This window comes from Myxine glutinosa, chromosome 1 (assembly GCF_964187855.1).
Source record: "Myxine glutinosa chromosome 1, kmMyxGlut1.1, whole genome shotgun sequence".
Lineage (NCBI taxonomy): Eukaryota > Metazoa > Chordata > Myxini > Myxiniformes > Myxinidae > Myxine > Myxine glutinosa.
In genome coordinates this window covers 83,880,021-83,907,966 of record NC_136261.1, presented here as the reverse complement: position 1 = coordinate 83,907,966, position 27,946 = coordinate 83,880,021, and the positions used below count along the sequence as shown (strand labels likewise).

Genomic DNA, 27,946 nt, shown 5'->3' with positions numbered 1-27,946 from the left:
ACTAGGTTTGAATCCAAACTATTTGAGATCAGGCCGTTGGAGAAATGGAAGGATTGATGTCAATTATGATGATGGATTCCATGACCTTGCTGATATTTATTAAAAGTAAGCAGATAGGTCTTTAGTTAAGAGGTTTTTTGTTTTTTTTACCATGTTTGTGTAATGTAGTGATGGTGGCTGACCTCCAAACAGATGGAAGAGGTCAGGTCCTTAGGCAAATTATAGGGTGAAGGGAGCAGAAAAAGGATCTTGCTGACCTTGCTGATATTTATTAAAAGTAAGCAGATAGGTCTTTAGTTAAGAGGTTGTTTTGTTTTTTTTACCATGTTTGTGTAATGTAGTGATGGCGGCTGACCTCCAAACAGATGGAAGAGGTCAGGTCCTTAGGCAAATTATAGGGTGAAGGGAGCAGAAAAAGGATGTACAAGAGCAGTAGAGAAGGTTTTTAGGACACTTGCGCTGATGATGTCTTGGCCAGTTTCAGAATAAGATTGACTGGGGTTGCCAGAAACTTCTCCATCTTCTCAGGTGAAAAAGACACAGAGTCCACGAGCAGTCGGATATGACTGGGTAGCGTTTGTACAGGGAGGATGGGGTTATGGACACAATATTTGTAAGCAAACACAGAACTGAGGCATTCGGCCTTCTCACGAGCAGAGTCAGCTGTGCTGCCATTTTTAGTGAGGGAATGATTGGAAGGGGAGCATTACCCCAGAGACAGAGTTAAAAAGGTACCAGTAGGTTTATGAGGAAGCAGACTTTTATTTTTTATTTTTTTTGGTATACAATATCGAGGCTCGTTTAAGAGCTAGCACATCAAACACATATTAGCACATAGAACACAAAAAACATTAACGGACACGTAAAACAATAAAGGGAGGGGGAGACAAGATGTGGAGAGAGAAGGAAGCACACAAGCACAACAGAAGAGAACAGGGACATCGGGAGATCTGTTCGAAGGGAGAGGGCTAGGTGGGGAGTGGGGGGAGGGTGGGGGGGGAGAAGGGAGAGGGAAGGGGTACACGTAACGAATTGACACGAGAAGGAATTTCAGGAATGAAGTCGGGGATTGAAAGATGTGGATTTTGGGTATATTAACGGGGGTAGAATACTCAACTTGTTCTTCCTTATTGGCACCACATGCCAGAATCCTCTTCCACTGTCGAGGAATAGTTTGGCCGTACACTCCAATGCGTTGTGAACCACTTGCTGTCTTTTTGCTCGCTCTGCATTTTTTGATTGATATACAGTCGTGGCCAAAAATATTGCCACCCTTGCACTTTTTTCAAATAACTCACAATTTTTCTCTCACAATAAGTTGAAATTCACAAAGGTATTTGGTCTCCACAATTATTTATTTCACTGTTAAATATTACAGAACCTTTGTTTTTGATTCAGAACTTAATATATCCTTTTAAATCAGAAAATAAAAAGAAATGGCATTGACAAAATTATTGACACCAGCACAGCCTTTGGGCAAAATAACTGCAGTCAAGCGCTTCCTTGCGTTTGAATGAGCTTCCTACACCTCTCTACTGGCAGTTTGGCCCACTTTTCTTTTGCGAACTGGAGGAACTGGAGGACTTAATATTTGGTAGCACAGCCTTTGGGCAAAATAACTGCAGTCAAGCGCTTCCTTGCGTTTGAATGAGCTTCCTACACCTCTCTCCTGGCAGTTTGGCCCACTCTTCTTTTGCGAACTTCGGATATCAAATCCTTCCTTTTCTCCAATGGCTTGATATCCGATCATCAATTTGGATTCAGACCAGGAAAATTATACTCTGGACATTGTGCTTCTGCTGTCTCAACAATGAATGGAGGTCCTCAATGCCAAACAGGAAATCAGAGCTGTCTCCCTTGACATATCACGTGCCTTCGATACGGTCTGGCTCCCAGCTCTGCTCACCAAACTCTCCTCCTATGGTGTCCATGGAAATCTTCATGCATGGCTTGCAGACTTCCTCTCTGGTCGTAGTCAACGTGTGGGCCTGGATGGATTTCTCTCATCTCCCCTTCCTGTTCTGGCTGGAGTTCCCCAAGGTCGTGTTCTGGGCCCTGTGCTTTTTCTGGTCTTCATCAATGATCTCTCCGACTCTCTGGAAAATCCTCTCTATTTCTGCTGATGACTCCACTCTCTGCCGCTCCATTCCTCATCCCTCAGATTGGCAGTCTGCAGCGTCCTCACTCTATGCAGACCTGGACAAAATCACAGACTGGTCAAACAAGTGGAACATGTCTTTCAATCCTGACAAATCTCACACCCTTATTATGTCTCTCCGAAAAGACCGACTGGAAAAACCCTCCCATCTACTTTCTCAACAATCCTCTCCAAGAAGTTCTGTCGTTCCAGCTTTTGGGTCTCACTATCTGCCATGATCTTTCTTGGGAAAACCACATTTCCAAGCTGCCCTCCAAAGCCAGTCGCCGACTGGGCATCCTCCGTCGTGCGAAGTCCTTCCTTGGCACACCTGAGCTCCTCACCACATACAAGGCTTTCATCCGCAGCTCAATGGTATACTGTTCCCCCCCTGGGCCGGTGCTCCTGCCTCACACCTAGCTCGGCTTCACGCTGTTGAAACCAAAGCTTTCAGAATTATTGAAATCTCCCACAATGAAACTAACTCCGAGGGCCTTTCACTCACTCACCGCAGGCAGGTTGGTGGTCTTTTTGTCTGCTACCGACTCCTCTCCGGCCTTGCTCCCCCAGCTCTTTCTGTGCTCTGTCCCCGAAATATTCCTACAGGTCGCACAAGATCTGCCAGCAACCCTTTTATGGTTAAACTGCCAAAATCTAGGCTCTCTGCTCACCTTCACTCTTTCATTCTTCTTTTCTCCCGCCTCTGGAACAAACTCCCCCACGCCCTTCAATCCCACTTCTCCCTCCAGGTCTTTAAAACAGCTGTTCACCACCATCTCTTATCTTCCCCCATCCAAAACCTTGATCTTTTCTACCCCCACTAATTCACCCCAGATCCACTTTTTTTGAAATTCCAACTTCTTTCCTGGAAGTCCTTGCAGTGTCCATATGTTTTATACCTCACCCACCTCCCCCCAAGCCCTCTCCCTTCCACAGTTCTGTCGATGTCCCTGCTCTCAAATGTTGTGTTTGTGTCCTTCCCCCTCTCTCCCCATCTTGTCTACCGCTCCCCTTATTTTGTGTTTTATGTGTCGGTTTGACTTTTTGTGTGATCAATGTTAGCTCTTTCACGAGCCTCGATGTTGTATACAAAAAAAAAAAAAAAAAATGTTGTAGTCATAAAGCGGAAAAAAAGTTTAAAATTCCAACATGATTGGTCTTACAGTCTGGCAGCTCGAAGTTGTTATTGTTTGAAGAAGTAGAAACTCTACTATATTATCTTCTCCAGCCATGTGAGTTTTCATTACATGTATTAATTATGTACTGTTTTAAGAGTGTGCCATCCTGTCTTAATTATGGATGTTTCAGTATGTACTATTGGAATGTAGCTTTCCACACTTTGGACTGCTGAGACCAATTGGACATTTAAAGAACCTTTAAGACCCCCCAAGACCCTTAAGACCACCAAGACCCCAAAATACCCTGAATACCCTTAAATACCATGAAGAACCAGAAGACCCTGAGGACTCGGAAGACCCCAAAAACGCAGAGGACCCAAAAAGACCCAAAGGACCCTGAAGACTCCGAAGACCCAAATAACGCTGAGGACTCAAAACACCCCCAATGACCAAAACGAAGCCGAGAACCCGAAAGACTCCGATGATGCAAAAGACCCCGGGGATTCAAAAGACCCCGAGGACAGCCTCATTTAAAAATATATATTTTAAATACAATACTGAATTCAATTTTATAAAGAGGACGTCATGTGTCATGCGTGTTTGATGAAAGTGTGGTTCTACAAAATAATGAAAGAATCTATATTGTAAAAGGAGCTGTGTCTGTCTGTCTGTCTGTCTGTCTGTCTGTCTGTCTGTCTGTTTGTTTGTTTGTCTGTTTGTCGTGTTATGACTTGAGAAGGGATTAACGGATTTCAATAAATCCAACAACGGTGAATTCAGGTAACTACCAGGAGTGTTTGTGATCCAAAAAATTTTGTTTTTATTTTTATGGGTATGTGGACACGCGTGTCAAAACTACAAATGCCAACATGTGACGTTGGTTATCCCTGCACGGAGAGCAGGATCTCCCAGGAATGTTTTTTTTTTTTTTCTTACCCCAATAGATTAACCATCGCAGCAAAGATTGGTATTTCCATCAGCAAAGCAACAGGTCTTATATTCTAGTGTACACCCCTAAAGCAACACCCCACAATATGCAGCACAAACGCGTCCTGGCAAGGGTCTGCAATCTCTGGTTGCTCTTTCTTGTTGGTTTTGTTTTGTTATTATTTCTCTATCTGACAATCTTTTGTTTTTCTTCACAGCACAGGCATAGATATTTTTCATAGTTTATTCCAATCACATTTTAAGTTTGAGGCTGTTTTGTGTATCTCACTGAACCGAGCAACTTTTAAAAGCTGCCTTTAAGTGCAAGTGCATTATCCACTTATATTTTCTTTGAAAGTTATTTTGGTTTCACTCTTTATTATGTCTTCTGTCCTCCCCTGCCTTCTCAGTTGCTGACAAAGCACGGGCTGACCTCTCCGAGGTGGAATCTTCCATGCGATCGGTGGAAGCTGATCTAAAGTAAGAAGGGCTATCTTGGCTACCAATTTGCATTTTTTTTCTTTATTTTTATTTCTTTTAGCAGCATAAATTATGCAAGTTCAGGTCTCACCGTAATATCTATTTTCTGAAACACAATTGCGGCTCATAGGAAATGCAGATTGTGCTGGGAAACACAAAGCAAGAGTTGAAAAGAGCCTGCCCATGTCCTTTTTCTCAAGACTGTGTGGGTTAATGTGTTCTGTGAAGTTGACCAAAATATCACATACCAGTTCTCAACCACCCACCTTACTCATGTGATCTCCAGCTCGCTTTGTCTTTCAAACAGAACGTAAAAGTACATTTAAAGGAGGGCAATGACGTCATCAATTTTTTGATCCGAGACAGTTATATTGTGTATCTGGTCCAGAAGAGAGCGACAAAATGTTTTCAGAGATCAAAGGAAAGCTGGTATCGACACATAATAACCAGGAGAGTCTTTGGAAGGAGAAACATTTCAGTAGCTATTGAATGTAAAACACGTTTCATGATAATATCAGTCTGTTAACTTTATAATTGCCTTGAATGTGCAAATTCTTTCTTGATTTCTAATTGCTTTTGAAAAATTGCTGCTGTTCTGCCTGGACATAAAACCCCCCTGCCCAAGAGGTTCCCAACTCATTTGTCTTCCACCCTGGCTACTCCCAGCTGCACTGTCATACACTAAACTCTCATCATAGTGGTGGTATTATTGCTGTCTGGTTTTAAATCTCTTCACTACAACTCCTTCCAAATTTCAGAGTATTTGTGGTTTTCTATCTCACCATTAACAATCTCCTGTTTTGGTGTGTGGTTTACCTTCCTGCACCCTCTCCCCCCACCCCCTCTCGCCACCCCTCCCCTTCAGCTGTGATAATGCAGTCTCCGAGGCCCTTTCCTCAAATGATAATTTTCTGCTGTCCTCTGACCAGAGTTCTCTCATTCTAATATGTGGAAACCAAGGTTGTCATTATACCACTGAGCTATGTCGCAGTTCTCAAATTACAGTCCATTGTATTAGAGCAGAGGCCTTCTGTGAAACAGCTGGCCTTGCTCATTAATTTGGTTTATTACGATTGGCATTTCTACAACTAGCAGCCATTCTCTTAGATCCTGTGACATATATCTCCCCTCAAACCTGGCCTGCTACTTCGATGCTCCTCTTTGGCTGGCTCTTCTGATAATATATTTGTGAAAGTGTTTTTCTCCTTGGCAGGCTTCAGGGAGTTGCTGAGGTACAGACTGTTATGACATTTCAGCAAGGCAATTGGTCCAGTCTGAAATCTGCTTTCTCTATGACAGACTGTTCCATCACCTTATTGTTTCCTGACATCGACATTTCTTGGAATTCCTTCATCAACAGACTGCTTTCTCTTCTTCACCAATTCTCCCTTTCACATCTCCAGCTGTCATCCCAAACATTTCGATTCCCAAACATACACTGATGTACTCTGGGAGGCATTTGCCACAAAGCAGCTTGTAATCACCTGGAAGGCAAACTCACCTGGCTGTCCTCCACATGGCACGCAACCAGTGTATGTCCTTCAACTTGCCAGTGCCGAACATGTTTCTCAAGCCTATCTATTACTCCTACTATCTGTCCGTTGCTCAATGATGATGACACTAATCATCACCGTGTCGGAGAAGGTGAGGTAAAGCTAGTTCGTTTTTGGGTGGTGAGCCCTGAAGAGGGCCACTGGAAAAATAAAAGTGGTTTATCAGCTACTTGGCACATGTCAGCGAACTAGAGTTTGACTTCCCACTCTGAGCTGGTGCAACTGCTTCCTATCTTTCCTCTCTTGGAGGTGGTCGTCCATGACTTTTCACATTATTGGTACAACGCAGGCGACTGAGTCCTAGTGCCTGCTTGTTCACCCATCACAGGCAAGTTGGTGGGTTACATCAACCCGACACCTGCCCCCATCCCTACCCTCTCCCTTTCTTACCTCAAAAGCTTTTAAGGACATTTCAAAATGCTTCTTTTTCTGAACCTCTGACATGATCACCTCACGTTTTCCTCTTCCTCATCACTGTCTCTTCCTCTTTTTCTCACACAATTCCTTTTCCAACTCTGTCGAGCATGTAAACGCTCGGTCTGTGGGTCCCTCCTAACTTGTAGCACAACTTTCCTCTGTACTTTCACTTGCCCTTCATTTCATCCCCATTGCAATGTTTGTCTTTGTTAGTGAGAATTAGGAATCATGAGTAGTCCATTCTGCAGAGAATGCAAGTACAATACCATCAATGCTACCCAATCTGTACCCAGCATGAATCCCACACTCCTCATCCTCCCTCCAAACCCCCTCCCACGCTTGTTGCGTGCCATGTACCCCTGTTCCCCGCCCTTCTCTCCAATGCCCTGATCTCAAATAGTTTGGATTCAAACCCTGTCACTCTATCCAGGACATGCTTCCACTGATCTCCCAACAAAGGTCAATCTCAAACGACAGGTTAGGACCGTCTCTCTGGGCATATCTCGGGCATTTGACACTGTCTGGCATCCTGCTCTGCTTACCAAGCACTCTACCTTTGGCCTAGAAGGCCGTCTTCATGTTTGGATTTCTGGCTTCGTCCAGTCTTAGTCAACGCGTTACCATCAATGGAATCCCTTCCTCCCCTCTCCAATTGGAGGCTGGAGTTCCAAAGGCAGTCTTTTTCTCCGTCTTGTTCTGCATCCGTATTAATGACTACAATACTCTGGAAATCCCTCTCCACTTTTATTCAGTTTTCTCCACATTGTGTTGTACAGCACCCTATTCCCTCTGCTAGGCAGACATCAGCAGCATCTCTCTTCTGATCTGGAAGTAATTAGACTATGGTCTGATAAATGGAACATGTCCTTCAATCCTTTTGAAATCATAGACTCACCCCATCGCTTTGGAATGATTGTCAAACTAACTCATCGATTTCCATGATCATCCACTGTAAGTAAGAGCTCTCTATTTCCTTCAGTCTCTTGAACTTCTCTGCCTCACCATCAGCCATGACCTTTCCTTGACTGGCCTCCAAAGCCAGATGCAGACTTGGCATCTTCCTTCCATCCAAGTGTTGCCTTAGAAAATCAGAGCGACTCTCAAACTACAAGGCATTCATCTGTAGCTCATCGGAGCACTGCTCTCCACTATGGGCTAGCACCCCATCATCATGTCTGTTTCTTCTGGATACTATGGAACCTGAAGTTGTCAAAACTAATGGAATCTACTATGATGAGGCTGTATTATAAGGTCTGTTGCTTTCACATCACAAGCAGGTTGGTAGTCTCTCTTTTCTACCATCTGTTTTCTGATATTGCTACCTCTTCTGTCTGTCCTCCGACCCTCCCGAGCAACTCAAGAAGGCACACATTATTCCAGTAACTCCCTTCTGGTTAGGCCTCCTAAATCCAGGCTGACTGCACACCTAAACTCTTTTAATCCCTGCTTCTCACTTCCATGAAACCACCTTCCAGTGGTCGTTCCCTCCTGGGGCTTCAAGAAAGCAGTGCACTGCAATCTCTTGTCATTAACGCTCCTTAACCAAGCATCCCACCATCTAGTTTGTATCCACCCCCACCCCCATCCACTCTCCTCTTTTCCTGCTTGGCCATTCCCTTGATATTTGTCTCAGTGGCAGTTCTATATTGCTCTTCTATGTGACTCGCTCCTGTAAAGAAAAAAAAAGAAGACTTTATTGTAAGTTTTATTTCTGACATGTATAACTGCAATGCAGTATTTTGCTGTTTCGGATTGTTGAAGTGGAAAATATTATTGCTGTTAAGTGCTGTTCAAGAATATTAATCCTCATTTTTGTTTTCACACAAAGCTTCAGGACGTTTTTTATATTTTAAATATTTTAATACAAAGTTTCATTTATACTAATCATGAACCCAAGATTGAGAATGCAGATTGTGACGAAACGTTCCCTGTTCAATGCTTCCCAATCCACTTTATTTGCCAGACCCTTGTCATCACAGCGTTATCTGGCCGGTCTTCTTTTGCTCGCTGGTATTCTGACTTAACCTCTGTCTATAATGGAATTATGGAAATTATGGGCTGGCAGGATAGCATAGAGGTACACACACTCACCTGTCACCACTAAGTTGTCTAGACTAACCCAGCAATACAATTTCATCACGGTGCTTCACATGCAAGGTGATTTGTCAATGTATGCGTCGTCCCTTGGGTGGACGTTAAACTGGGCATCATCTCTGCCGGCATTAGTTGATGGATGCTAAAGATGCCACGGTGTCTGCGAAGAGTCGGCAAACTATCACTGGCACCCTGAACAAATTACAAATCCCTGCCCTAACCTGCAGAGGGCATTGCATCAGCGGCACAGCCTTGCCCTGAGCCAATGATGCTACCCACGACCTTGTGCTGCCTCTGAAAGAAGAAGAATGGAATTGTGAGCCCTGCATTGTTTGAATTGCTTGAATGCCTGATTTTCTGTTTCTTTCAGGTTTTTGTACTTGGCATGTTCACTTACTGTATCCTGGGTGATTCTAATCTGCCCTCGACATATGTTTATAACCAAACTTGTCCATGGCCATAAGAGGCAATAGTTTGTAAATAAAAACAGGCTTTATGTTTTTGATTATAAATTCGGTAATTATTCACTGTTCCACCCTCATTGTTGCCACCTCAATTTTCTACAAATACATGAAAGTAGAATCTGCCTGATGTGTGGGTATTCGTTACCAACACTCGGAAAAAAACTTCCCTGAAAAATAATTTGGCCAAATACATTGCTCTTTCCTTTATAAGCAAAGGTTTGGGTCACATTTCAACCATCCTGCTATATTTATTCAGTTTAGTCATGTAGTTAGTAGAGTTCCAGGCCCAAGGACAAATGTGTAATCTTTTGTCTTTCCTGCCACTGATGTTCGAAATGTTACCCGTATTGGAGCATTGAATGTTGAACAAATGTCCAACCGAGGTGGAAGCTCCACAGGGTGGCAAATCTGCAATTTGACGGCATCGCTCAGCTGCCAGATGGTGCCAAATTAATGGCATGGCCTTCCTGTACAGCCAGGCATAGATTTAGCCAGGCTCCACGTAATACATTTAGGAATAATTAATTGTTTCCATTGTTCTTTATGCGACCAGAACTATAGCTAACCTATTGCTCTCCATCTTGAGCAAATGTTTGTCTTCATTGGGATATTAGGTTGTTGCAATGTCAGTGTCGGTTGCATTCAAAGTTTACCGTTGTACGAAAGCAATTTCATAGAAGTGTTGCTTTCACTTTTTGTCATACAAGGTAATAACTTGTCACCTGACACTTGTGCTGAATGGAAAAATAAATCCTCATAATATATGATGGAGGTCTGCTTCATCAAAATACAATAAAGTAAAATGTTATTATATATTTACATCTTGGCTTTGCATATCACATGACATTGAAAGTTTTCTATTTATGTGAATGGAAATGCATGCATGCTTTAATTTTTATTCTTTCTTTCTTTCTTTCTTTGTTTATTGTCCTATTTCTTTCCATTCCAGGGACCTGGAGAAGGAACTGTCTCTTGATTTAGGAAGAAATGGGGAATTTGCATATATGTATGGCAAATGTTTTGAAATGACCACACCTGAGTAAGTATGTTTTTTAAGTCAGTAAACAACACATACAAATGTTTTGCTAAAGATATAAATGTTTTGCTTGCACTCATCCTGCTTTAAAGATTGAATCTTGAGAGAAAAATAATAGCTTTCTGGGTTTGATGAAAATTTATTTACACATTTAATGGAGGAGCTGAGGAGTTTTTAATCGTAAAACAAAATACGTCTTTTTCCATCATGGAGTAAGGTAGTACTCCATATGGAGGAATGGCATGGGAAAAAAATGGCTGCCACATCAAATGTGTACAAAATGACAGTCTGAAAAGTTTGCTATAGAGTGAAGTCATAAACCTCTGAAAGCCATGCCTTTTATCCTCGAGTGTGTTAACAAATACCAAGACTGATAAAGACACCATACAACGTAAGTACAAAATTGGGAGATTGCTAAGCCGCCAAATGATCTTTCTTTCTTTCTTCAGCCAGGTGAGCACAATAATGGCTGAAGTGATTACAATGATTCTAACACAAGGAAGCAACATTGTCTCTGGGTTATTGCACTGATACCATAGCTTTATCAGAGAAATCAAACTTGTTCTGCAATCGATGGTCGCATAACCGTTGCACACCATTTACACAAGCACAAACTGCGAAACTCGTACATGATGCACTTGCTCAGGCTCTCCCTTTGCATTTCTTTAGCACAGTGTAATGGTGATGCAACAACATATGAGATGCATCTGCATCCACATAAACTTGCAGTTTCATATGTTTTACTGAAATTAGACCTGCAGTTTTGTCTGTATTAGTAATATTATTTCATGCGCATTTTAATTGGATTACGAGAGGAGCACTCGGTAGAGCACATACCTCCGCCAGGCTGTACAGTTTATGGTTTCTATTCCACTGATGGATTCCGACTCTGGATTCGGACCTGAACCAAAATCTAATCGGCTTGTTCTTGTCACCTAACCAACTCGTCCACCAAGTTTATTCAAAACTCGTCCACAACTTTTTACCTCCGCCACCGAAGGTGGATGGAGGTTATGTTTTCACCCCTGTCTGTCTGTTTGTTTGTCTGTTTGTCTGTTTGTGAACACGATATCTCAGAAAGTTGTGGATGGATTCAGATGAAATTTGGCGGAGAGGTTGGGTATGTGACAAGGATGAAATGATTCGATTTTGGAGAAGATCCGGATCCGGATCCGGCTAGTAGAATTTAAGTGATTCTTCACCAAACACGATATATAGGGGAGATGGGGCAAACACGATATATAGCAGGATATCTCAAAACGTTATGGACGAAACCTGGTGGACTTAAATGTTGGGTGTGTTGGGTGTGTGACAAGACCGAATCAATTCGATTTTGGTGAAGATCTGTATATGGATTCACATACGATAAGTATTTTATTTTTGAAGTGATTCTTCACCATTGAGAGATCGGGCGAAAAGCGATATTTAACATATTTTTAAAAGTTGTGCACGTGTAATGAATAAACTTGGTGGACAAGTTGGTTCGGTGACGAGAAGATGCCGATTCGATTTTGGATCAAATCCGAATCCAGATTCGGCCTATCAGTGGAATAGAAACCATAAACTGTTCAGCCTGGTGGAGGTATGTGCTCTACCGAGTGCTCTTCTAGTTAAACTAGGTTATATATCGCTTTTACCCCCCCCCCCCCCCAATCGATGTTATATATCGCCCCCTCACCCCATCGATGCTATATATCGCCCCCTCCCCCCCATCTGAAATGAAATGTTTTGCTTCTTTGTCCTACTTATTCAGCCACTGCATTCTTCCCTACCCCTCAACCTTTCTGCACATCTCTTGTTGTCTGTCTTCATTAATTTTATCCATCGGCCATGCTGTTGGCATTTCCCCTCTCTCATTCTGCTGTTCCTTTTTCTTATGTTTCATCCTGATCCATTCTTTATTCTAGCTCTTGCCTCTTTTAAAAGCCCATGTTTCTGTGTTTGAGGAAGAATTGGGACCTCAAGCTTTAATGCAACTGTTCCAAAGGTAACATTATTATACCACAGCAAGAATCCTTTGCATGGACATGGGAGTAGCACACAAACGGAAATATTGCAATACTTCTCAAAGCAATATAAACTAGAGCAATTCGACCGTGTCGCCAATATGCCTCCACACAGTTCCACAATGGGTGGATGCCCTCATTCACTGTCCTAAAAATAAACAAGTTTGATTTAAATCCCTTCAGCTGTTTTCAAGTCTCACATTTTCACCAGCCAAGACAGATTTCACATCGATCGGTAAAGCAGTTTCAGAGAAGGGATATTTTTAAATATCGGCTTTCAAGCTAATATGGCTGCCACACCACATGCCATATGAACCTGAAAAAGGGACACTCTGCATATGTATGGGTAGGGAATCACATTTGTGAAGTTTCGTGTTGATCGGATAAGGTTCGTTTTTCTATACAAGATGGCTGCCAAGCCACATGATCTACGATGTCATCATTTTCAAACTACATGCAACAATGATGTTAGATGATATATGTAAAATTTCGCATCAATAGGGTAAGCGGTTTCAGAGATATAATTATTTTATATTTTCCTTCAATCCAATATGGCTGCCACACCATGTGACCAATGATGTTTTCGTGATCATCTCTTAATCGACATGCCTAGTCAATGACACACGTAAAGTTTTGAGTCGATGTGGGTGGTGGTTTGGGAGAAGATGGTTTTTTCAAGTTTTCGGTTAAATACAATATGGCTGCCAAGCCATGTGACTTATGATGTTATAAATTTAATATTTCAATACAAATGGGTCATCGATCATATGTATGCAATTTGTAATGCAATGCACCAGATCAGGTGCAAATGATTAGAACATCATTAAAGAGGATCTTGGAGGAACCTGTCTTATTTAAACCTCAGACATTTCGTTTGGTTTGCTCTTTGTTGTTGAAGTTTGCGGCGTCACCATGCCTAGATCAAAAGAGCTCTCTGAGGCCTTCAGAAAGAAGGTTATAGATGCCTACGAGTCTGGGAAGGGATTTAAAAAGATCTCCAAACAATTTGAAATCAATCATTCGACTGTCCGGAAGATCATCTACAAGTTAGACTGGTTCAATTTCCAGCAAATGTGATTGCATGAGGCATTTTTGAGGAAAAGCAAACAAATAGGTTTTTCTTGAAGGGAATTTTGTGCTGAATATGAATATCTTGTTTGTGTTTCCCAAAATTGCCTAATTAGGTCATTAATTAAGGTCAAAGGTCAATAAGTGCAAAATTCAAGTTTTCACAGAAATTGTTTTATTTTTAATATTCAATACAGTGGTAAAAAAGATTTTCCAATATCTATCATATTAAGCCATACATTGCATGTCAAAGATTTGAATTTAATGGAAAATGTGAAAGAAATTTTCACTTCTATGGAGAATATCTCCATAACGGTTGACCTTTCTACGGAGTGCCATGTCAGTCGATTTCCCTTTGATGTTTCATGTCAAAATGCACCAGTGAAAATAATATATGGCATAGCATCATTGTCTAGGTTCAGGGGAATGAGACTTTTTTGTTTGTTTTGCGAAATTTGCATAATTAGCCACCAATTAGGGTCAAGGGTTAATTAGTACAAAATGCGAATTTTAATGAAATTTTCGTAAGGTCCTATTTGACGTCCCCTAGATGAATTTACAAGAATTTTCTACATATCATTCAAATTAAACGTCACATTATGTGCTGAATATTCAAATTAAATGAAAAATATGATAGGAATTCTTGATTCTATCGCCAATATCTCAATAACGGTTCAATTGCCAATATTTCAATAACAGTTCAATTTTGGTCGCATGGATTTGTCTCTTTTCCAACGTAGGCCACCAAAACTGATTTTGGTTTCCTCTCTATATATGACAACAATATATCTAACAATATATTAGAAAGGAATATGTCACCTTTTTATATTTCTATATTTTATATTTATATTTCACCCCCTTAAACCAACACTGATGAAGTGTCAAATAACCGTATTGTGGCAATATCCTAGCATTGGCGTTATTTAGTCTTGTTTTTACATGTTACAGTCTCCGAGTCACTGCATTTGCATGCGTCCGTGCACTTCAAATCCCATTTCTTTCACGAACACCTATCACTGGTGCAACCCTTGGTACAGCCACACTGTACAATGTCCTTGCATGCTTTTGGGATAGGGGGTAAAGATGTAAGCACCGGTGAGAGAAGACCATCAGCTAGCTTCCATCCAGCAGAGTCCATTGGGGAAGGAATTACTGGGTTTGGATTGCACGCTTCTCTCCATATGAAGCTCTGGTAATTTGCACGCTGTATATGGTGATGTGCAGCATCACTGGATGGTGGCATTGATTCTGGTGCCTGACATTTACTGAACAGCTTTACACGGGCCTGGTCACAGTTCTCGGATGATGTCTTATATATGCGACATATAAATCTCTCAGCATCATTGGACACTTCATTGGACAGACTCAGAGACTTGCCAAGACCCCTTAGTAGATGATGGTGTTCCAAGAATACATCCCATGTTGACTTATTTGAGTGTCCAGAGAAGTATGATACCATATCACACCCTGTGATTGCATGGAATGCTGGGATTGTTTCAAATGTGTGGTCATCGAGGGCGAGTTATTTCCTGATATCATGAACTGGAACATACTTCGGTTTCTTAGAGATGCCAGCCTTGAGCCATAACTGTGAGCAAACCATCTTGTCAAAATGCGCTAGAAGTAGAACAAGGATATCCGTATCACGGGCTGACACCACAATAGTTGGTGCATCACTTTGAATACAGTGGAGTATAATTCGGGTATCCGCTTCTTCATGATTACCTTCCAACAACTCCATGTTCATGTCAAGAATGATGGGCATGTAACCAATTGTACTTTTTAATGGTTCGTCATGGCTGGGGTTTGATTGGTTGAAACTTGTCCATGAAGGCTTTTGCTCAACGTCCTGACGAGTAAGCAGAAATGCCATGTCACGTGCAGAACTAGCTTCGAGGTTGTTTTGATATTCTTCTGTTGGATGAAACCAATTTATTTCTACGTCACCGAAGTCTGGACGAGTGCCACCTCTGGTAGCATTAGTTTCGTGAATTTATTCCAATGATGCTGGAATCTTTAGAGTCGTAGTCTTTGATGGTTGAATATTCTCAAGTGCACTGTCGCCAGCAGGTCCCCTCTGCCATGCATCAAGTTGGGTTGCATGAAATGTGTTTTTACCATCCAAGGTACAATCATTAATGTCAAGATTGTCCCCAGGAAAATGAACAAACCTACCAGCAACCAAATTTGTTGGAACTACTGCCCCAGTTTGTGGATCAAGTTGTTGTAATGTAGTCTCTGCCATCGTTATATCAAACTGAAGAATCCTGCTGTAACTAACGATGTTATCAGCATTGTGGAATAGGTTGACAAGTTTCTTTGATCGCGTTGCTTGATGCAAAGTAAGACCTAAACCAACATGCTTAGGTGGGGCTTTCTTGTCCCCACAAACGCCATAAACCATTTCTTGCCCAATGCTAAGGACTCTTGCCTTCTTGATTGCATCGACTTCGTTGCTGTCATGATCATTAAAATCCTGATCAATATGATTCTGGCCACCAAGCAAGATACTAACAAACATATTTACAGATGGAGGGATACTAGCTACTTCAGCTTTTTCAGTTACATTTGCACCCTTGAAGGCTGGGTGTGACAATATATCACTTCGAAGTTTCAGTGCTACATGAACTATGGACCTAAACTCATCATCATCTGGTTTGAAAATAGGAATAGTTTCTTGGACAGGCTCATTTACTGTCTCTGACACAGGTACATGATAGAATATTGTTGGAACTAAGAGGGTTTGTCTTTCGGATGGTATTGCATTGCGCATGACTACAAATTCATAACTGTTACTAACAAACCTCACTAAAGTATCTTTGAAAGTTGTAATCCTGCTAAGAAACGACAATGGTATTTCACAGTTTGCCTCGCTGGAAAGATCTTTGTATCTTTCAAGCACAGAGGAAAGTTCAAGAACATGACCTTTCACGGCAGAATGTTTCAGTTCTTGACAGAGCCAAACTCTGGCCAAGTCAGTTGATTTGTTATCACTTTTGGCTCTATTAGCATCTCTATAGAATTTATTCAGGCAGTTTGAATGATAACATCCTTCAGCTGCAACCAAGTCATTTGTATCTGCAATGCGTACAAATACCTCATGAACATATTTTGCATTATTATATATGTTTGAACTCATATTCATAGTCGATACGTTACTCGTTGTCTTCTTGCTTTTCGGGTCTTGACAGAAAATGCATAACTTCCAGTCCATTTTGTTACAACAGCTGCGCAAGTATCGTTCTGGTCTACCTTCATCAGTAGGCCTACTGTTCATTACACGCTGTTCATTGGATAGTTTAGCATTAATATTGTTCTTATGTGTGTACTTTGAATAACACACTCTGTGCCACTTGAGTTCTGGTGCAGGTTCTGAATTTTCTGCGAAGAGCGATGTCAGCCTGTCAACGGCAGCCCGATAGTCATCATTCCGTAGCTTCTTCCTCATCTCCGTTGCTTCTTTTACGGTAGTTAAGCCCCGTTCGGTCTGGTTAAACGGCTCATCTTCAGCTCGACCACTCAGCTGACATATGATACACAGCTCAAAGGATACCTCTCTCTGGTGCTTCAGGCTTACAACTGGTTCCATAGTAATTCACCTTTGGAGAAAAAAAGAAGAAGCCAGAATTTAGAAGCCAGAAAAACCATTTCACTAGTGCATTGACATATCAAAGCTGGAAGGGGTTAAGCCCATATGGTAATGCATGAAAAGTCCAACCGTTACGGAGATATTCTCTTCAGAAGCAAACATTTCTTTCACATTTTCCATTAAATTCAAATCTTTGACATACGATATATGGCTTAATATGATAGATACTCGATAAACCTTTTCGCCACTGTATTGGATATTAAAAATAAAATAATTTCTGTGAAAACTTGAATTTTGCACTTATTGACCTTTGACCTTAATTAATGACCTAATTAGGCAATTTTGGGAAACACAAACAAGATATTCATATTCAGCACGAAAATCCCTTTCAGAAAAACCTATTTGTTTGCTTTTCCTCAAAAATGCCTCATGCAGCTTAAATAAACATATTTTTGAATTTCTTGCCTAGACTAAGTGGAGAATATTCCAAACAACTGCCAACTTGTTCAGGTCCGGCCGCCCCAATAAGTTCAGCCCGAGAGCAGACCGCAAGATGCTGAAAGAAGTCTCGAAGAACCCCAGAATGTCATCACGGGACCTACAGGTAGCTCTTGCCACTGTTGATGTCAAAGTGCACGAGTCTACCATTAGAAAGAGACTGCACAAATTTGATCTACATGGGAGGTGTGCCAGGAGGAAACCTTTGCTGTCCCGAAAGAACATCAGGGCAAGACTAAAGTTTGCCAATGAACACCTAGGCAAAGACCAGCACTTCTGGAACAATGTGCTCTGGACAGATGAGTCAAAGGTAGAGCTATTTGGCCACAGTACCAGAAGACATGTTTGGCAAAAACCAAAGACAGCATTTGACCACAAGAACCTGATACCAACTGTAAAGCATGTTGGTGGAAATATTATGGTTTGGGGCAGCTTTGCTGCATCAGGGCCTGGGCAGCTCACCATCATATAATCCACTATGAATTCTTCATTGTACCAGAGGGTGCTTGAGGATAATGTGAGGCCCTCTGTCGGAAAGTTGAAGCTCAACCAAAGGTGGACCTTGCAACATGACAATGACCCTAAACATACCAGTAAATCCACCAAGGAATGGCTGAAAAGAAAGAAATGGAGGGTTCTGGAATGGCCAAGTCAAAGCCCGGATCTAAATCCCATCGAGATGTTGTGGGGGGATTTGAGACGAGCTGTGCATGCAATTGCGCATGATGTGCAACAATTTTTGTTGAATAAATTATTGCAAAGTCAATTTAACATTGTTTTTTGTTCAATTAGATCACCTTTATCTGTAGATACTGTTTAAATGAAGATCAAATATTGATATGTCCACATATGTTAAAAAGATTTAAAAAATATTTCATGGGGTGTGCTTGCTTTTTCCACATGCGAAATTTGCATTTATGTTTATTTAAATTATACGATGGACTACAAAATGTAAATGTGTCATGATATTTGTTATATTATATCACCTTTATCTATCAATATTATTGAAATGAAGATCCAATAGCTGTATGTTGAAATATGTTGAGAAAGTCAAAACTTTACATGGGGTGTACTTACTTTTTCACGTGACTGTATATATACAGGGTGTTTCAAAAAGATGGACCCGATTTGAAATTGCTATATCTCTGCAACCACGAACCGCCCATAAATGAACCTCTTACCACTTGAAAGGGCGGGGCATAGAGTTTCAAATGACCACCGCTAGATGGCTCTCCCAGCGCACCAACAGCCTCTAGCCGCAGTCGTTCGCAAGATGGCGACCCCGCAACACAAGGCGTTTTGCGTTCTGCATTTCAGCAAGACTGAATCCGTAATTGTGGTGCAGCGTGCGTTTCAACGGCGTTTTGGCATTGATCCGCCAAAGCCAAAGAGCATTCGTCGTTGGTACCGACAATTTGAGGAAACAGGCTGTTTATGTAAGGGGAAGAGCCCAGGGCGACCACGCACTTCAGAGGAAAACGTGAGAAGAATTCAAGAGTTTTCTGCGTAGCCCGCGCAAGTCCACTCGTCGTGCCAGCCGAGAACTTGCGATCCCTCATACGACTGTCTGGCGTGTGTTAAGGCGACGTTTAATCCTGAGGCCATACCGGTTGCAACTGGTACAGGCTCTTCGTACAGGTGACAAAGGAAAGCGTGTAGAATTTAGTGATGCGATCTTACAGAACATGGAAGACGACAGCTTCTTATCGCGTTTGATTTTTAGTGATGAAGCAACGTTTCATCTAAGCGGTAAAGTTAACCGTCACAATGTGCGCATATGGGGACTAGAGAATCCACACGAAACTGTTGAGCATGAGCGTGATTCCCCGAAAGTGAACGTGTGTTGTGCCATTTCTCAAATAAAGGTTTATGGCCCTTTCTTTTTCTAGGGAAAAACAGTTACGGGGCAAACCTATCTCGAAATGCTGCAGAACTGGCTCTTTCCACAACTTAATGAAGATTCCGATGACTTCATTTTTCAGCAAGACGGAGCACCGCCACATTGGCACCTGCAGGTTCGACGTTTTCTAAATGACACTGCCTCAACGTTGGATAGGTCGCACGGGACCCCAAGACTTGGCGCTACACTCTTGGCCCCCAAGATCCCCAGACATTACACCATGCGACTTTTTATTGTGGGGATACGTCAAAGACCGTGTTTTTGTGCCACCATTAGCGACTAATCTGGATGACCTCAAAAACAGAATCATGGCAGCAGTGACTTCAGTGAAAGAAGATACTGAGAGACGTTTGGGACGAATTCAACTATCGTCTCGATGTTGTCCTTGCAGCAGGTAGAGGGCAGATAGAGCATTTATAAAATGGTTAGTAAAACTTGATAACTCATTAAACCGTTTGTAACTTTTTGTGCAATTGTAACATGTTGCCATCGTGAAATATGCTGCTTTAAAATTGGGTCCATCTTTTTGAAACACTCTGTGTGTGTGTGTGTGTGTGTATATATGTATATATATATATATATATATATATATATATATATATATATATATATATATATATATATATATATATATATATATATACAGTGGAACCTTGACTTACGAGTTTAATTCGTTCTGTGACCGAGCTCGTAACTCAAATTGCTCGTATCTCAAATCAAATTTCCCCATTGAAATGCTATTAATCCGTTCCAGCCCGCCAAAAACCACACCAATTTTTTTTTAAATATACAGTATATATAAAAATATCTCGCGCTTTATATTTCACCTGTAAGCAGCATACAAGTTGGCAGGATGGCCTGGACTGGAGGTACGCACACTTGACTCTAAAGTCTAAACTGTCCAGCCTGGGTTTGAATCCCGACCCAGCTATAACCTGTCATGGGTGAATCACAGGCAGGGTGATTCATCAATGTGTGTACCGCTAAACTGGGCGCCCCGTTTGCGTCCCATTAGTTGTTGGATGTTAAGGATCTCACCGTGTTTTCCACAAAGAGAAGGCGAGCTATCGCCGGCACTCTGAACAAGTTGTGGCCTGGCATGCTCTACTCCTCTGCCGTTATATACGTCCTCCTCGGCACCTCGCTCATGTTTTTCGACGATTGCGTGTTTTATATCCAAGCACAAGTTTTATATAAAACACGACGATTGCGTGTTTTATATCCACAAGTTGTGGCCTGGCATGCTCTTCTCCTCTGCCGTTATATACGTCCTCCTCGACACCTCGCTCATGTTTTTCGACGATTGCGTGTTTTATATCCAAGCACATCATCCTCTTCTTCTTCTCAGTACCGTGTTTTCCACAAAGAGAAGGCGAGCTATCGCCGGCACTCTGAACAAGTTGTGGCCTGGCATGCTCTTCTCCTCTGCCGTTATATACGTCCTCCTCGGCACCTCGCTCATGTTTTTCGACGATTGCGTGTTTTATATCCAAGCACAAGTTTTATATAAAACACGACGATTGCGTGTTTTATATCCACAAGTTGTGGCCTGGCATGCTCTTCTCCTCTGCCGTTATATACGTCCTCCTCGACACCTCGCTCATGTTTTTCGACGATTGCGTGTTTTATATCCAAGCACATCATCCTCTTCTTCTTCTCAGTACCGTGTTTTCCACAAAGAGAAGGCGAGCTATCGCCGGCACTCTGAACAAGTTGTGGCCTGGCATGCTCTTCTCCTCTGCCGTTATATACGTCCTCCTCGGCACCTCGCTCATGTTTTTCGACGATTGCGTGTTTTATATCCAAGCACAAGTTTTATATAAAACACGACGATTGCGTGTTTTATATCCACAAGTTGTGGCCTGGCATGCTCTTCTCCTCTGCCGTTATATACGTCCTCCTCGACACCTCGCTCATGTTTTTCGACGATTGCGTGTTTTATATCCAAGCACATCATCCTCTTCTTCTTCTCAGTACCGTGTTTTCCACAAAGAGAAGGCGAGCTATCGCCGGCACTCTGAACAAGTTGACGGCAGAGATACTGTACTTGCACGGCAAGATAACCACGTGACCAGAACCCACCTGGTGGCGTAAACTCAAAATAACCAACATGCGAAAACAAAAATGCAGCGCTATACGACAGAGATACTGTACTTGCACGGCAAGATAACCACGTGACCAGAACCCACCTGGCGGCGTAAACTCAAAATAACCAACATGCGAAAACAAAAATGCAGCGCTATACGACAGAGATACTGTACTTGCACGGCAAGATAACCACGTGACCGGGTGGCGAAAGCTCGTAACTCGGATCTCGGCTCGCATCTCAAAGCAATAAACCGCCCGAGCGACGGCTCGTATCTCGAAAAACTCGTAAGTTGGGGCACTCGTAAGTCAAGGTTCCACTGTATATATATATATACACACACACACACACACACACACACACACACACACACACACACACACACACACACACACACACACACAGTGAAACCTTGACTTACGAGTTTAATTCGTTCTGTGACCGAGCTCGTAACTCAATTTGCTCGTTTCTCAAATTAAATTTCCCCATTAAAATGAATTGAAATGCTATTAATCCGTTCCAGCCCCCCAAAAACCACACCAATTGTTTTTTGAAATATATATATATAAATATCTCGCGCTTTATATTTCACCTGTATGCAGCATACAAGTTGGCAGGATGGCCTGGACTGGTGGTACGCACACTTGACTCTAAACTGTCCAGCCTGGGTTTGAATCCCGACCCAGCTATAACCTGTCATGTCGGTGTTTCGCAGGCAGGGTGATTCATCAATGTGTGTACCGCTAAACTGGGCGCCCCGTTTGCGTCCCATTAGTTGTTGGATGTTAAGGATCTCACCGTGTCTTCCACAAAGAGAAGGCGAGTTATCGCCGGCACTCTGAACAAGTTGTGGCCTGGCATGCTCTTCTCCTCTGCTGTTATATACGTCCTCCTCGGCATCTTTTTCCAGAAGAGCCCTGTCTCGTCGCAGTTGAAGATTTGCTGGGGGATGTATCCTTCGGCTTCTATCAGTTCAGCAAAAGTTATAATAAAATCTTCAGCTGCCTTCACATCCGAGCTTGCTGCCTCACCATGCCTGACGATGGAGTGAATGCCGGTCCTCTTCTTAAAATTATCAAACCATCCCCGACTGGCTTTGAATGACTCTTCGATGCCTCGTCCGTTGATGTTCCCGCCGTCTGCTGCACCAAATCCCCGTAAATGTCTCGTGCCTTCTCACAGATGATGCTCTCGGTCACGGTATCTCCTGCGAGCTGCTTCTCCGTCAACCACACAAACAACAACTTCTCCATCTCTTCATGGACAGAGGTCCGGAGCTTTGAAATAATCTTAACGCCCTTGGCTGGCGTTATAGCCTTTATCGACTCCTTCTGCTTCAAAATCGTACATATCGTAGACGTACTACGATCGTACTGCCTCGCCAAGTCGACAACACGCACACCTCGCTCATGTTTTTCGACGATTGCGTGTTTTATATCCATGCACATCCTCTTCTTCTTCTCAGCACTGCCCTTGGCACTCAATTTCTTAGGACCCATGGTTAAAACTAAGAAATTTTCCAAAATAACAAAAATGCTAAAACAAAGCAGCAGCGATATACGGCAGAGATGCTTGCACGGCAAGATAACCACGTGACCTGAACGCTCGTTGGGCCACCTAGTGGCGGGTGGCGTAAGCTCGTAACTCAGATCTCGGCTCGCATCACAAAGCAAAAAACCGTCCGAGCGACGGCTCGTATCTCGGAAAACTCGTAAGTTGGTGCACTCGTAAGTCAAGGTTTCACTGTATATATATATATATATATATATAATTATATATATATATATATACAGTATATGTATATACATATACATACACATATATTGTTGCGGTGTTGTAGTTTGTGCGGTTTTGGTTTGCGGTTTTGAGGCCCTGCGCAGAGATGGGCCCCTGAACCTCGGCCCATCCATGCCTCCTCCCCTGGATCAAAAATGCCGGACGGACCCAACCTACAGGAGACAACCATACCCGCATGGATCGCTCGGCCTTTCAAAGCCGAGCAGTGACAATGTATTTCCACACGAAGAGGCTCAAGTATACTAGGACTGATGGAAATAGTGTACCCTACGTGGGGGAATGGTAGTTTAACCATTCCTCACACGTCAGGACCCATGAGCATTAGATTAGGGGGATGGCAGTGTTGGGCACATGGGGGGGCCAACAATGGTTACCTCCATGGGGCACCGAAGCTAGCTGAGGGAGGGCTAGGATAATGTTAGGGAATTAGAAGACCTTAGGGACATGAGAATTAAGTAGTGACATTGTACTATATTGGGGACGTAGGTAGATTAGATGGTTGATAATGACGAAGGGAAGTGCATAGTGTAAAGAGATGACGGGGAAGCACGAGTTTTAGGGGAAAAGCAGTTATATAGATGATGCTGTGTGTGTGAGGAATTGTGTTGAGTAAAAGGAAGTGTTTTGGTGTATGGAAAGTAGTGTGAATTGACTTGCATGGTGTGCAAGACGAGAGGTGTGTAAGCACAAAAGGTGTGCAAGATATTTGGCGTGGGAGTTAAATGGTGTGCAAATGAGTTGTGTGGAAAGCTTGGTGTGGAATGCATGGTGCGAAGGAGTGAACGGGGGAGATGGACCCATTCACGAATGCCCGGGGTGGGTAGTGCAAACCCAGGTAGAGGGCTTAGGTAAATTGTTTGGATATTGGCACCTGTGGTGCAGGTAGTGGCAAGTAGTGCTTTGGAGGGTGCATAAGTCAGTGAAATGGCTGGGCGTGTGGTTTAATTGGTGCGTATGGTTATTGGGGCACTCCGCCACTGGTAGTTTGTCGGCCAGGTGAGGCCGCAGGTAGGCTCTGGGAGCCAGTTAGAGTCGTTGTGAGTTGTTCAGTGGGGCCCGAGGATCCAAGGGAAGGACCCGGGTTGCCCAATGCCAAGGAGGGCATCAGGGGGTAAAGAGCCAGGAGGGGCCTTCCCCAGTTTAGGTAGTCGCAGGAGCAGGTAAGCTCGGGTGGCGACTTCAGTGGCGGAGGTGTGCAGGTAGTTGGACCTGCTAGTGGAGCCACACGACCCAGCCCCGAAATTGTGCAAGGGCACAGAGAAAATTTTTTGTGAGTGAGACCCAAATTTCAAGGGCACCACAGAGTGGGCAATGGGAATTCGGTTTTTAGAACCATATAGTTTAAAGAAGGCCGATTGGCAGGGTACGACCCCGGTTAGTTTAAATGAGTTAATGTCATTGGTGTAGTTAGGAATTGAGGAATTCTCTTCATGCCATCCACAGCCATTCACCAAGGAGGACAAAGCTCCACACCAAGACCAAGTGAACTGTTTGAGTGTAAGACGCATCATGACGTAATGGGACATTGTGGTTGTTCCATTCCTTCCTTCCTGGGAGGGATTGGGAGACGAATTTGGAATAGAGGGGGATATGGGAGACAAGACGTAGGGACGAATTGTAAATACCAAAAAAAGGGCTAGGGTAGTGTAAGCGACGATGGGGGGTCCGAACGCATAGGGACGAGCCTGCTCTGCTCGCTCTTCCACGCCCCTCATGCTGCATTACCTTGTTTTGCTGTGTACCTTTGTGCCCTTTCTGCTTTGCTGGTCGTGCTTTGTCTCTCCCCCCCACCCCAGGACCATTTTGGAGGTGGAGCTGTGCAGCATCATCGACCTGTGCAGCACTTTGCTGCCACAAACACTTTGCTGCACCTTACACACACTTATGGACCACATGTTTTGTGGCCTGACACCTCTGCTGTGCAGTACCTTGCTGCAAATTCACCTTGCATCTTCGGACCACTTGTTTTGAGTGGCATCAATGTCACGCAGTCGGACCACATAGGGTTGGCCCTGCCTGGCAGAGAAATAAAACGAACACATTTGTTGTTCATTTTTTTTATTATCGTGTGCTAGGGACGAGAAGAGTTGTAAGTTTAATTAGCCCTGAAGAGCAGGAATGGCCTGTATTCCGGTCAGGGGGCTTGCCGGTTTGATATATGCACACAGAAGATGCAAGAAGCAAGCAGCAAATGAAATGTGAATTTTTGAGTGTGATTTGTCCTTTGCTGTGCTTTCTCTCCCCTCCAATCTTCTTTCCAAAAAAGACAGGTCCTGGGTCATAGAACTGTAAATAAGAGTTTTTTTTTTTGTGCTTGTATATAAAATGATGCCCACCGGCTATATGTTTCGTTTGACAAATTCCGGATTCGGTTCATTGTGGGCGTGATTCTGTTTGATTAGCTACTCAACGCAATAGGTGGGAAATATTTAGTGTTTTAAAAGTGTCGCACCCACGGGTTAGAGTAAATGTTAGAGGGAACCACATCTATATGTCACATGTAAAAGTAAAAGTTAGTTTCCAGATCTTTCTCAAAACCGGTCGTTCCATTTTTTGTTGTTGTTGGGTTCGACTCGGGGACGAGTCTGGCGAGGGAGAGAGGTAGTGTTGCGGTTTTGAGTTTTGTATAATAAAGGTTAAATTTCCCCCTCATAGTTCGTCACACAACAACACGTAGCCTCGCGATAGTTCAGTTATTTCATAGTATGTGTGAGAATAGTCCTTTTCCTGTGTTAGTTCTGCATTGAGTAGAGTAAGGAGAATAGGTCCTTCTCATACTTCCATTGCCTTATCCCGCCTCCATTGCCTCATGACTCTTACACCTCTTTATGCTGCCTTTGGCTTTTTGGCGCGAATTAACACGAGGCCGGCCTGGAGGGTCGGGTCGGGACCGAATGAGGGCGGCAAAGAATCTGACGGTAAGCGCGAGCCGCCAATCAGGGCTCAGAGGGTGTGGCTGCAGCACTGCGTCACAGGGCGTGGTTGGAACGTTTGAGAAGGCTCAGGGCGTGGAAGATATAAGCCGTTGCGCAAAGCCACCAGGAGCAGTAAGTTGAGTTTCAGCAGTCAGTGGAGTTGGCATCTAGCAGGGCGGTGAGTTACAGCAGTAGAGGACTTTGAAAGATACGAGATCGGCGAAAGACGCGCATGAACCGGGATACGCGCTCATATGAAAGTGACGCTCGGTTGAGCTTGAAGCCGAGTGATTATAGTGCATTGAGTTACGTGAGTGATAGCGCACTGGTTGCAAAACGCACTGTGGAACCGCCAGCCGCGCTGAGGGACGCGTACTTTGCCTTCCTGCCTCATCGGCTGCCTTTTGTTCGAGGGACGCGCTACGAGGATCCTTCCACCGCTTGCTGGTCATCTTCGCGGGACGTGCTGGGACCGACGAGAGCCGGATGGGGCCGTTCCTGGACGGCCACGTCGGCGCGTTTGGCCTGAACATCATCCTGCCTGCAATTCCCTGTGTGAGTGTGAACGGGCCCGAGTCTGGGGTTTTGGAATAAGACTGCTTAAGTTCTGCTCTGTGTCTCTGCTTCTATCGATCATTGTTCATAATAGTGGGAATAATTAATTAAAACCCGTGTTCTTCCTTTCATTCGATCGTTCTTGTGTTTTCCCTCATTGACTAAGCGTGGTACGAATAGAACCGCTCGAATCGGGGTCCAATATTAACTGTGACTGCACGGACCACGTGGTACGCAATCTGCTCGGTGTACTCAAATTACACGTGGCTCGTGCGAGGCTTGGTTCCCCGCCTCCGTGGCGGCGCAGGTATTTAGGTACGAGTGAGACCTGGTCCCGAAACCCTACCTTGCGTTTGCCCGGAAGAGGCGTTTCAAGTCTCTCGGTTCCGTCAAGCCCAGAAAGAACAAGGGGCTTAATCCCCCCTTGGTAAGGGGGAGAAGGGTGGCGGAAAACCGTAACTATATATACTAGGGCATGCCCGTACTATATATAAGCTAGGACGTGCCCGTACGTGGGTGCCCGTTCCTTGCCAAAAAAAAAAAAAAAAAAAAAATTTGTGTAGGGGTGTGTGTGTGTAAACATCCTAGGGCGTGCCCGTACGTGGGTGCAAAAAAACATGCGTGCAAACAACAACAACAAAAAAAAACTTTGAAACCACGTGGCAGTAACGACCACAGAACCCCCCCCCCCCCCCTCTATTTACATGAATGGTTTGGTCCATTCGCAACGACCACAGAACCCCCCCCTCTATTTACATGCAATGGTTTGGTCCAAAGCGAACGGTTTGGTCCATTCGATGTGATTCGATGATTCGATGTGAATGGTTTGGTCCATTCGCAACGACCACAGAACCCCCCCCCTCTATTTACATGAATGGTTTGGTCCATTCGCAAAGCCAAAGCGAACGACCACAGAACCCCCCCCTCTATTTACATGAATGGTTTGGTCCATTCGCAAAGCCAAAGCGAACGACCACAGAACCCCCCCCCCCCCCCCTCTATTTACATGAATGGTTTGGTCCATTCGCAACGCCAAAGCGAACGGCGAACGGCTAAATCGCCATAGCTCGGTAAGTACTTGTCCGATTAATTTAAAACCTTGAAAAGGCACATCCTCGGGTCCCCAGCAATATACCTGGCAAGTTTCAAGTATATCGGACCCGTGGTTGTCGAGAAACAGCGGTCACAGACACACAGACACACAGACACACAGACACACAGACACACAGAGATTACTGGAATTATAGATATATATATATATATATATATATATATATATATACTAGCTTATCAGCGTCGGTACTGA

General features: G+C 43.4%; 1 protein-coding gene across 3 annotated transcripts in view; it reads left to right on the top strand.

The window, feature by feature from the left end:
* PRKCSH (PRKCSH beta subunit of glucosidase II) overlaps positions 1-27,946 on the top strand; it is a 306,309-nt gene that overhangs the window by 204,979 nt on the left and 73,384 nt on the right. For all 3 annotated transcript variants that reach the window (XR_013622808.1, XM_068114189.2, XM_068114202.2), the window contains 2 exons: positions 4,593-4,662; positions 10,140-10,229. Coding sequence is in view for 2 of the 3 variants with exons in the window: in XM_068114189.2 (XP_067970290.2) it covers positions 4,593-4,662; positions 10,140-10,229 (160 nt within the window). In the remaining variant the exon portion in view is untranslated. The remainder of the gene's footprint in view (positions 1-4,592; positions 4,663-10,139; positions 10,230-27,946) is intronic.